We start from the raw sequence: 12,787 nt of genomic DNA, 5'->3' as shown, positions 1-12,787 counted from the left end.
AAATAATTTCGTACGTACGAACAAAATATATTTTAGGAAATAAAATACAATTTAATCTAGTACAAATATTAAAACGATCAGAAACACGTTTATTATACAGCCGCTAATATTTTATGCAGAAAAATATATTTGATATGTAATTACAATCGTTAAAAGGTCTCTGTTAGTAAATAACATCTTAAAAATTGCAGCAAACTCAGGAATATCCCTTTAACGTTATGGCAACGACATACAAATTAAATGCATATAACGTCAATAGATTGATTCTAAACTCTCAATGTTTGTCTATAGTCTGGGTGGGTTTTAGCGCAGTCGGAACTGTGCAGAGACACCGCATGGGCTTCTTGAGTCGTGGGGTCGAACCTCCTTCGTGGACTCCTTGGGGTCTTTTTTCGTCTCAACCTTAGACTGGTTTACCAAAGACTGGTATATATGAGAAGCGGATCGAGAGGGGGGGGGGGGGGGGGCTAAATTTTGCGAAAGTTATAATTTTATTATATAGTAATTTTCATCCCATTCCAAACCTCCCCCAAAGTTTCCTTGGCATTCCGCCCATGCCATTCCTCCACCACCTAAATGGATTTTCTGGATCCGCCACTGTATAGAGAATTTGCAGGTACATAATATATATATATATTATGATATCATGATAAATGTGACAACCATGTGCCATGTGGTTGTTACACTTTTAATGTTACACTTTTTAGTTAAAATGATTTACAAATAGGCCTACTGACATTATTTTTTGTAAGAGTTTTATTAGACATTTTACAGTTATAATTCTTAATAACAATACCATAGTTGTTACAATGTCAATTCACATTCAGTTCACAGGTTTGTGTCCATGGAGAAAATATATCATTCTGCGATGGATGAAGACTAAACTTATTGTACTTGTTTTAAACAAAACAGAATAAGCACAAACAAATAAGTTTCTATTCTTTATTCATAAATCGATTATTATGATTCAGAATGTTAATGCAACATAATATGCACATAATACATAAGAAATCGATGAATGTGTTCATGGTGTTTCATTTTCTTATGTAAGACTGCAGTGGCCCGTTTCTTCATCTTTGAGAACAACCATCATATTAGTTAAATTAGGATATTTATTTTGAAAACACAAAACATCAACACTTAAAATATTTAATTTAAAAATCATTCCTCAAACTTAATCATGTTCATATGGGTGCAATTCCTCTCGGTCTCTTGCCTCTAATTCTGATTATTTTCAGGGGTGCGACTTTTCACTCCTCTGCATTTTGAGGAGTGTGATTTCCACACACCACCCCCCCCCCCCCCCCCCCCCCCCTCCCCCCGGGGTTTTCAAAAATGAAGGTCTGCAATCAATAAAACATATGCAACGGTAATTTTGTGATATGATATATTTGACAAAAGGTACTTTTAATTTCTTTCATCTTTTAAAACTTAAAATTAATATGTTGTCCAGAATTAGGAAAAAAAAATACCGACCTGTAAACAGCGTTGTCTGCTTGTTATAGGAATTTGACAGGGTCAAGGTTAGTACACTAGTTTTTATTTTAATGTGGCGAAGCATTGTAATAATATAGCTAATTTTGACTTCAAATGACGTCAGTTTTCCAATGACGCCACTTTGCATCTCTTTACAATAACCATAAACTGGGTACATGGCGTTTCCTTTTTACGAATATTTGAAACATTCCAATGCACAATTGCGATTGATTTTTGATTTGTTTACAATTACTAATGCACCTGAATGTGTTTTGACAAAATCTTGTGATTAAAAATTGTACCTTTTACCAAATATGGATTCCTAGTGAAATTAGCGTAACATATGCTATATTTATTGTGTACGAAGCCAAAACAAGGGTGCGAAAAATTACTGTCGTCGACTTTTTTTCTTCTTTTTTTGCAACAATGACGTCACATGCACAGTCTCCTCACGTAGAAAACTTGGATGATCGGACAACCAGATTATTCAGTGGAGTGATGATTTATGGAGGCACCTTTAATATAAACTTCAACTTTTCAGCAACGAGCAATTCCATGAACATCAATAAAAGAAAACACGCCGATGACGACACAGACATTAAGTGAACAATTCTTGAAATTTTTCTTCGTTGATAAAACTGGCGCGCTGAAGGTTTTGTGACGTATTACGAGCAAATTAAATATTACACTGCTCGTGAATTTTAGCTATTACACTGTCTTTAAAAGGCATTTCAACAATATCATTAAAGGGACATTCCTGAGTTTGCTGCAATGTTTAAGATGTTATCGACTAACAGAGACTTTTTAACGATTGTAATTAAATATCAAATATATTTTCCTGCATACAATATTAGTGGCTGTATATTAAACATGTTTCTGATCGTTCTAATATTTGTACTGGGTTAAATTTCGTTTTATTTCCTAAAATAATTTTTTGGGCTTCTTACAAATATTAAGACGACCAGAAACACATTGAATATGCAGACACTGATATTCTAAACAAGAAAATATATTTAACATGTAAGTTTAATCGTAGAAATATTTTAGTCGTGTGAAATATCCAATGCAGCAAACTCAGGAATACCCCTTTAAAAGTATAGGTAACTTTTCACTCATTTTTTCTTATTTCTGTGTATTGTTTAAATAAAACTAGATTCCTATGTGTAATAATTGGTGGTTCATCGGTCCGCGTAGTAACACAGCTGACCTTCTGTAAATTGAGAAATCTCCGTCATTAGCTAGCAGTGTTACAATGTTTTTAAACTATTATTTGGAAACAAAATTTCAATTTAGGGTATGTAATAAATACAGAACTACATATATGTGGTTTTCTGAGTTTTGTATTCCACTCGTGTATTTCGTGCCGAAAACCCCACTGCCTGCGGCATCGGGGTTAACTGCAGGAAATACACTTGTGGAATGCAGAAATCAGAAAACCACATATATATAGTTTTGTCTATTTAACATCTGTATTATTTACACAATGTATTGATATGTTTGATTGTAGTTTATTGTGGTCTGTGTATGTATGTATTGTAATTAATGCATTTATTGCCAACCATCTTGTCACGTGTAGGCTATATAACAAAATGTTTATGTATATATTCCTCTTATGCCTTTATGCAAACTCCCGAGTGTAAATAAAGTATTGTCATGGGTGTTTAATTAGTACCACTCGATGGAAACTCCAACCAGGACACGATGACCCGTGCGTTTGTCTGTGCACATTTTCTTGTTGTATAGAGTAACAATCAAACAGGCCTAAATATCAACTAATGCTATTTTTTAAATAATTCTACTGGGTGTCAAACATTTGGTAATTTTGACATATAGTCTTAGAGAGGAAACCCGCTACACATTTTTCATTAGTAGCAAGGGGTATGTTATATGCACCATCCTACAGACAGGATAGCATATAACCTTTGATGACCTTTGATATACTAGTTGTGGTGCATTGGCTGGAAGGAGAAATAGCCCAATGGATTTACCGACTGGGATCAATCCCAGACCGACAGCGCACCAGGCGACAGATTTAGTCGTGGTTACGCCACGACCCTTTCCGAGGACCAAAGTTTGAGTAGGAATTTCAAGTATTTAGGACCTTTACAAAAAAATAGCCTCCCACCCAGTGTACTTAATGAAAGTTACAGTCAACTCCACCAGAGGGCCAAATCCATGATTTCCGCCTGCAGCCATACACAAATCAGAAATCGCCCTATATCAGTCAATATGTAGGTTCAAGGGATAATATGCTGTGTATTTCCATTAGAGGGTTCCTCATCTTCTGGTAATTATGTTTGCAAGTTGAGGGCATCTTGATATTAAAATCCAAGGTGGCCGCTAACCACCATATCAATAATTAGAAAATGCCAAATCATTAAAAAAACAAAGTGTAAATTGAAAGGTTTCGAACGTACTGCGTCGATTCGCATAGCAGTGGACAGTCCACGACATTAACCGCACGGTCAGGGCATTGACAATAATTTTGTGGAGTCACTTTTGCAATTTGTTGCCATTTTGACCTTGAAATCTAATACGGATCAGCGGTATTGCAACATATTGGAAAGGGGAATATATTTGAAAATATTTTAATGTCCACTGGATCTGTAAATTCCATGAACAAAAGTTTGTAAAGTACGATAGTTCAGAACACCTATCTATATCACAAAATCCAGCTTCATTCGTCATAACTATAGATGGATAAAACAAAAGTATGAACATCTGTGTTCTGGGTGTTCCAGATAGGGTTCAATGGAGTATTGGGCAAAAGTAGCAAACTGTATAGTATTTTTTGCAGAAGACGGTTGAATACGAAAGGACTGGCAGAGATCAATGAAGGTGAGACAATTGTGATTGGTGTGCATTCAGTGTTACTCGAGATAGTCACTGCCTGGTGGAATCTCCATTTGTCCTTTTGTCCTTCTGTTGATACCACTTTCTTTTCACTTGTATAGCGCATACAGAATGCAGGTTTGTTATATAAAGTTACACATATACACATATAGTAATAAGGAAGGAAATGGTTTATTTAACGACGCACTCAACACCATTTATTTACGGTTATATGGCGTCGGACATATGGTTAAGGACCACACAGATATTTGAGGGAGAAAACCCGCTGTAGCCACTTCATGGGCTACTCTTTTCGATAAGCAACAAGGGATATTTTGATATGCACCACTCCATAGAGAGGATAGCACATACCACGGCTTTTTATGTACAAGTTGCGGAGCACTGGCTGGAGCGAGAAATAGCCTAATGGGCCCACTGACGGGGACCGATCCCAAACCGACCGCGCATCAAGCGAGCTCTTTACCACTGGGCTATGTCTCGCCCCCCTCCCCCACCCCCCTCCCCCTTATAGTAATCAATTTATAAAAACTAAATAAAAATATAGGTTATAAACAAAGTGGAGTTATTTGAAGACAACTCAAAGATATATAGTTGTGTAGATCACACGATTATAGTAGTTAAGACTGGACTTCTCCAAGGGTTGAGCTCTTTATGACATATTCAAACTATTATAGTACAGTTTAGACTGGACTTCTCCAAGGGTTAAGCTCTTTATGACATCATATTCTAACGATTATAGTGTAGTTTAGACTGGACTTCTCCAAGGGTTGAGCTCTTTATGACATTTTGTAAAACTGTAATAAAAAAAGTAAGTTCTGTTCCACTGTTTTGATTTTGGATGACTTCTTATTTATTGTTCTATGTTGTTCGTTCTGAAATGAATGTTGACAAAACACACTATGATGCAATTTGTGGTTGGTTGACCCACTTTTTCGCATGGATCGACTGGACTAAATATACGTATTAAGGTGTTGTTGCTGTTTAATTAAAATATAGTAACCCGTATGTTATAATGTTGTTTTTAAATGTGTCCATACTACCAGATTCCTACTATAGCAAATTCAGTTTCATTTATTAGTAAAGAAAATAAATAAGTAATCATCGGCTATTTCATGTCAAACATTTGGTAATTCTGACAAGTAGTCATCGAAGGAAACCCGCTACATTTTTCCTAATGCAGGAAGGGATCTTTTATATGCACCATCCCACAGACAGGATAGCACATACCGCGGCCTTTGATATACCAGTCGTGGTGCACTGGCTGGAACGATAAATAGTCCAATGGGCCCGCCGACGGGGATCGATCCAAAACCAACTGCGCATCAAGCGAGCGCTTTACCACTGGGCTACGTGCCGACCCATTTATTAATAAATACAAAACATAAAAACTAGCAGTAGAAAATTATTTTTATTTAAAAAATACTGAACATACAAGAAATAACCATTTACAATTTGCAATCTTATGGAAAATATATATACCGAAAAAAGGTGAAACTATAATAATAATTGTAGTTTAATACCAGTTGTTCAGACACCATCACACGGAGTTCAGGGCAGTTGGTGGGGGTGGTTGGGTGGGGGGAGCTTTATTAGCGTGCACATACTTACTGAAGGTTCAGGCTGGTTCATCCTGGAAATAATTTCTGACCTCAGAAATTACCGATAATTTCAGTTTAGGATTGTCTGTTATTTATTTTACATTCATCAGGGTATGAATACACACATAATCATCCGCAACCTGTATGAATAGGCGAATTGAATTGCATGTATATGATTGTAATTTATGAATTATTTGTTGGGAAAACAAAAGATTACATAGCAGATAGATAACCCAAAATGATTTTAGTTAATGGATGGTGGGCATGGGGAAATGTTTCCCCTCCACCTCCACGCACACACCTCTCCGTCTACCCCCACTCACGCCATACAATGACGCCCTTGACAATCCTAACAGACAATTCAGTATCAATGATCTTATGAGGCAAAAGCTATGAAATATACCGATATGAACAAAAAAAGGCTTTCATTTATGTAATCTAATTTACATCCGTGCACTTAGAGCCGTTTGTAAATGTGTGGGATTGCATCGCGGGGCACCATAAGGGGGTATAGTATTTCACGGTACATGTCGTTCGGTTCCCGTGTGGGTTACGTAACTCGATGAACAGTAAATCACGAAAACAAACTCAGGGTTATATCAAATAGTCCGTAAAATCAGTATATGCTATTCGTGTAATAATATTGTTTCTTACACACCCGTTGGCGAGAACCACATTTCGTTATGTACGTGTTTTAACAATTTCAAGACATACGACTGGCTGCCCATAGGTGATGACCAGGTCACCAATGTCATACATCCAACGACAAAACAGCATGGTCGAAATAGATTACACTGTGTCGTATAGTTAACCTGACACTCATTTGTCTGTGACGCATAAATTGAAAGGCTGTAAATAACTTTCAGTCGAAAAATATGTTAAAATTTAATTAAAACCCGGTTTGTGGGGATATGTAAGAAATAGAATAATACATTCGTTTTCGTTAGATACCATTTATCTCACAACTCGCTCGTTAGATACATTTTAAAACAATTCGTTTTATCTAACGGTCACTCATGTATCATACTCTATTTGACTTTGCAAAGCAACAAAACACGTGGTCACAATATAGTAACATAACTTATTATAATGAGATTCACATACATAAACAAAAGCCGCTACAAATTTGCTTACTGAACGTAGCTCCAATGTTTATAATTGTCCGGATTATTTTATCACATTAGATAACCAGAAAAAATTAAATGACGTTCGACTATAACAGTCAATGTCATACCTGGCCTAAATGAACTGTAGTGGGTTGAGGGGGTTGGGGTGTTGACAGTAAAACGAATCAGAACATAATATCAGTTCTCTTCGGTGAGACAAAAATACTCTTTTTGTATTACTCAAAGGTGCAATTACTAACCCATTACCACCACCCCCAGAAACTACCTTGACGTGTGTTGTGACGTCATAGCCTACGACGGTGTTATGATGTCGTAGCGCTAAGATATCTCCACAAATCTGTAGCAAGAGATGAATATTTATAGATGATAGAAACTGAACTGAACTGAAATTTATTAAAACCTATTCCAACTCCACTGTATAACAGGTACAGTATTATTTGAAGTAATTTAATCTGGTGTATTTCTACAACTAATGGTTCGTGACAGATACGCACCATGTTATAGACACTATTTCATTTTATTTTTTAATATAAAATATAGTATATATTCACTTAAAGGCATATTGTCGCAGACCAGTGACCTATTTAATGGTCTAACAAATAGTACCTGAACAAATATAATTTGATTTGTCAACCATCTTCATAACCACCATACTCCATTTATTAATGATATTTTGTAAAAACAATTGAATTATGGCAATGGTCCATAATTCAAAAACTAAGATTGCCGGGAGGGTTGACATGGATTTCACTCCATCATGGTTCAGTTAAGGTGATGCGATAGCTAGATTTGGTTTCTAACAATTAATGTAATATTTATTTATTATCAATTTTTAGAGAAATAAGGTCCTTAAATCCATGACAATGTGTCTTTAAGTCTCTAGCATGCTACCATAACTGGAATTAAAGGCACAGACCCTACTTTCAACCCGTAAAACAATGAAAACTAAGATTAGTTAATCTACAAACCTGTAACACATTTGGATAAAGTTACAACAGAGTGAAACACGAGTCTGTAAATTTGAAACAGAGAAATATCCTTAAAAATAGATTAAAACTCAACTCCATAACTGTTACTTCTCAGACGTAGGTGCGTTTTTAAAAATACGATAAATGCATTTTGTGTTATTCAAACGACCAGTTTTCGTAGAAATACTTCGGTTATGCGGAAACAAATAATCTAAACAATAAAATATAACTAATTTTTGACTTCAGTGATCATAAATGGCTCTAATAGTAAAACCAAAAACCTTAGTGCTTAAAAACTAGGCTCTGTCACTTTAATGCTTGCGTGTTAAAATGTTAGACGAGGAAAAATCAATAATTGTTATAGCAGTTTTAACACACCATGGTGAATCATTAAAAAATAATAATTTTAAACTAACATTTTGTAAAATATTTAGAAAGAAACTTAGGGAAATTAACAGGGCTCATGCAACGAGACTAACGTAGTGTCTTCTGAACGGCGGCGTGTTCGAAACCCCAGTGGTATATGAGCATGTAAAACTAGTTACCCTTTGCCCATTCTGAAAGACAAAACATTAGTCAGTAAAACAAAAAACATTATTACTAGTTCTTCACTGATTACATACAATTTAAGGTTCAATCACGCTGTCGTGGACACACCCTCCTATCTCGACTGTACTTCCCTGACAGGGGTTAATGCATCGTTGGAAACAAGTGTACCTTACACTAGTTATACGGAATGGCACCTTGGCTTGCGAAGGTGGGGGTTAATGGTTCCGTGTTAGTGGATAGTGACTATATATTAGACCAACTGAATACAGTATATACAAAATATATGATGGATTGCATTTTTGTGCATAAACTTGCAAATTCATAGGTAGTAGAAATGGGATGGACTGAGGATCACTATGAACTAGGCAGTGGCGGATCTAGAAAATCCATTTATTTGGGGGGGGGGGGGCAATAACATGAGGCGGAATGCCAATGGAACTTTGGGGAAGGTTTGGAGGGGATAATAAAAAAAGGAAAATTAATATACGTATAATAAAATTACAACTGTCTCAAAATTTAGGGGGCCCGTGCCCCTGCCACCCCCCCCCCCCAGATCCGCTTCTGCTAGGTATGTGAGGAAAATGCAACTAAATGGTCAGGAAAGGTATCGGTCGTGTGGAGCAAACGTACTAACTGTAGGTGAACATTAAGCAATCGGACAATTGGTCCAATCTTAAAATATCCAGTCTCTCGATAACTACCGTAAATCCTGGAATTTTGTTTTCCTGATGCTCGGAGACACGGCCTCTATTCCAGACAGGCTTCGGATATTGTTGGCATGCAAACTTTTCTAACGTAACCTTATTGTCAGATCATATTTTAATGCAGGTTTCAGAGATTTCTAAACTTTTTGGACATAAGGAAACCTCGAGCTCTAATCGCACACAAAAAACGAGAGAAAAAAAACAACATTCTCTTTCGCTGTTCTCGCCATGTTGTTGTAAGCTTGTCTCGTTATACAACGGTAATGACGAGTGTAATGTGGTCATTAACCTGACAGAGCTACAATAGAAGAAGTTGGCCTTTATAGAAGGCAGGCTTCTATTCAAGGAAGGCCTCTATAAAATTATTTACGGTATATATATATATATATATATATATATATATATATATATATATATATATATATATATGATGCTATTTCTGGTATCTATTTAACTGATGGGATTGGTCTAGTCATCACGCGTATATATATATATATATATATATATATATATATATATATATATATATATATATATATATATATATATATATATATATATATATGTATGTATATATATATATTTATATATATTCAAACATTTCCTTACGTTTTACAGTTGAAATACTATACATTTTGTCAACACAGACAGCTTAATCAACAATAAAACACGAGACACATTTAAAGCATATTTTACAATAATGTCAATAGTACCTCATGTTGTGGTTTTGTTAATTGTGTATATGCACCGCTACCCCCTACCAGGTATCGGCATATCTAATCATGTGGAATTTGTTTCTGCGTGTATAACCATCTACAAATTCTTCAGATACGACACAAGCAATTTATGTTTTTAAATTCTCTTTTGAAATGAGTAAATGCTTATATATCCCTGAGGCCTAATTCGCAAAGCTCTCTTACGCAACACCGTATCGTCATTGCAAGTATTTTGGCATCGCACTGCAATATCGCAAAGTTGCGAACGTTTTGTGAATTAGATCCATGGTCATCAGAAGAGTCATGAATTGTCACAAATGTGAACAATTCGTTAAGATATATTTCTATATACTATTTACACACAAACAATCAACGCAAACGGTCAGTTCGAAATTAGTAGAACTCAAAACTGACAGACCGCACAGACGTGAACACTGTGCAAGCAACTGTAAGTTTCTGTCAGACATACTAGGGTCTTTTTAGAATTATGATTAAGATGCATTTCGGGGTATTATAAAAAAAAAAACTTGGATGACCAGAAGCACTTCAGGTGTACGAAAATTAATATTCTAAATAATAAAATGTAAGTATTTTAATTTAAATGATCAAAAACGATTTTAACAGGTTTTAATACGTCGAAGTGTTTAAAATCTAGGGTCTGACAATTTAAGGAAGATGCACTTTCAATGAGCCACCTAACAGTGATACTCAGACGCATGGTTATAAGATGACAGACACCAGCAGTAACAGACAGACGGTCGTCCAGACACTGGACGTGCTACGGGTGCTTTTAGCTTCAATTTCAAACGAACTTGACATTGTCGAATCTATCGTCACTTGTCCACCTGCAAAACAAAAAAAAGAATCAACGTATATCCATCCTTCTGTTTGCCCGATGGTTCTTCCAGCAAGCACGTCATCCTTCCAGCAAGCACGTCATCCTTCCATCAAGCACGTCATCCATCTGTCCGTCCGTCCGTCCGTACATCCATCAATCCATCATCCAACCAACCACCCAGCAATCCACCCACCCGTCCGTCCGTCCATCCATCCATCCATGCAGTCGTTCGTTTATTCGAGTTTCCCAGTTGTAGCAATACCTCCACTTAACTGTGATTTCCGCATATTGTTATTGTCAGGTGTGATTCAGATCAGAGTTGCCCAGGTTTGGCGACACCTCCACCAAAATGTGATTCCACTTATTGTTATTGTCAGGTGTAACGTAGATCAGAGTTGCCCAGTCTTAGCAATATATCCACCAAAGTGTGATTTCCCATTATTGTTATTGCAAGGTGTTATTTAGATCTGAATTGCCCAGACTTGATGATAACCACACCGAAATGTGTCTTCCCCTATGGTTATTGTAACGTAGATCAGAGTTGCCCAGTCTTAGCACTATATCCACCAGTGTGATTTTCCCCTTATTGTTATTGCCAGGTGTTGTTTAGATCGGAGTTGTCCAGACTTGGTTATAACCCCACCAAAATGTGATTCCCCCCATGGTTATTGCCAGGTTTCCCAGAGTGTGATTGCCGCCTTATTGTTTTTGTAAGTTGTGATTCGGATCAGTTGGCCAGACTTGGTGATATCTCAAACAAAAAGTGATTTCCTTCTATTGTTATTGCCAGGTGTAATTTAGACCAGCGTTGCCAAGTGTTAATAAAATCTCCACCAAAGTTTTCTCAAAAAAATGACTTCCCCCTATAGTCATTGTCAGGTGTAATTCACATCGGATTTGCTCTGTCTCGGCGATACCTCCACCAACATGTGACTCACCTCATTGTTACTGTCAGTTGTGATTCGGATCCGATGCAGAGACACCGAATATATATGCGAGTTACCCAGTCTTGGCAGTACCTCCACTTTAAGTGTTATTTCCGCCTGTTCGTATTGCCAGGTGTAAATTAGATCAGGGTTGCCCAGACATGGCTATGCCATATTTCGACGAGTAAGATTTGACAGTCCTTGTTTTTTCAAAACCTAAAAGTTAAAAAAGCTCCAACAGTGTATGATTACAAACTGTTAATCTTACCCAGAGTGAAATATCTAGTGGGCGTCTTTTTGCCCTCGCCCCCTGCGCTGATGGCCGCGATCCTCACTGAGTACAGAATACCCTTCTCCAGACCGTCGACGATAGCCTCGAACACCAAATCCACATCGTAGGCAGTGTACGACCGAAAGTCCTCCGTGGCCGTCCAAACATACAACTGAAAAAATCCCACCTCAAAACATTAAAAAACAAGAATTCCGCGGAATATTAAATGTGTCACCTACCATAAACTAATTCGGTGTTCCGCGGAATTAAATGTCACCTACCATAAATGAATTCGGTGTTCCGCGGTATTAAAGGTGTCACCTATCATAAACGAATTCGGTGTTGCTGACAGTTAGATCCATAAACGTTATAACAAAACTAAAATTTAAAAACAAATAATTTAATTTTATACTTTTAATGTTTAAACACGCATTACAATGAACATTCTCAGACGTAACTATAAACCAAGTTTCATTGATTTAAAGAAGGGCTTATAATTTGAGCTACTGGCAACAGATTCCGGAACAGTAAAGGTGACACAGTAAAGCAGACTAATAAAATATTTCTAAGATTAAACTTGCATATTAAATGTTCTTGTTTAGAATATCTGTGTTTGTATATTCAATATTAGTAAGAAACCGAAACAGGGTTTTGTCTTCAAATAATTTCGTACGTACGAAAAAACAATATTTTAGGAAATAAGATGAAATTTAACCTAGTACAAATATTAGAACGATCTGAAACACGTTTAATATACAGCC

At 36.5% G+C, this 12,787-nt stretch overlaps 1 protein-coding gene across 1 annotated transcript in view; it reads right to left on the bottom strand.

Moving 5' to 3' along the window:
- Nucleotides 1-10,568: 10,568 nt before the first annotated feature.
- Nucleotides 10,569-12,787, bottom strand: part of LOC121385673 (contactin-like) — a 71,732-nt gene continuing 69,513 nt past the window's right edge. The window contains exons 24-25 of the mRNA XM_041516441.1: nt 12,024-12,198; nt 10,569-10,836 (exon numbers count right to left, since the gene is read on the bottom strand). Coding sequence (XP_041372375.1) covers nt 10,712-10,836; nt 12,024-12,198 — 300 coding nt within the window. The 3' untranslated portion in view covers nt 10,569-10,711. The remainder of the gene's footprint in view (nt 10,837-12,023; nt 12,199-12,787) is intronic.

The sequence above is a fragment of the Gigantopelta aegis genome, chromosome 11 (genome assembly GCF_016097555.1).
Source record: "Gigantopelta aegis isolate Gae_Host chromosome 11, Gae_host_genome, whole genome shotgun sequence".
NCBI lineage: Eukaryota > Metazoa > Mollusca > Gastropoda > Neomphalida > Peltospiridae > Gigantopelta > Gigantopelta aegis.
This window is presented reverse-complemented; position numbering and strand designations above follow the sequence as displayed.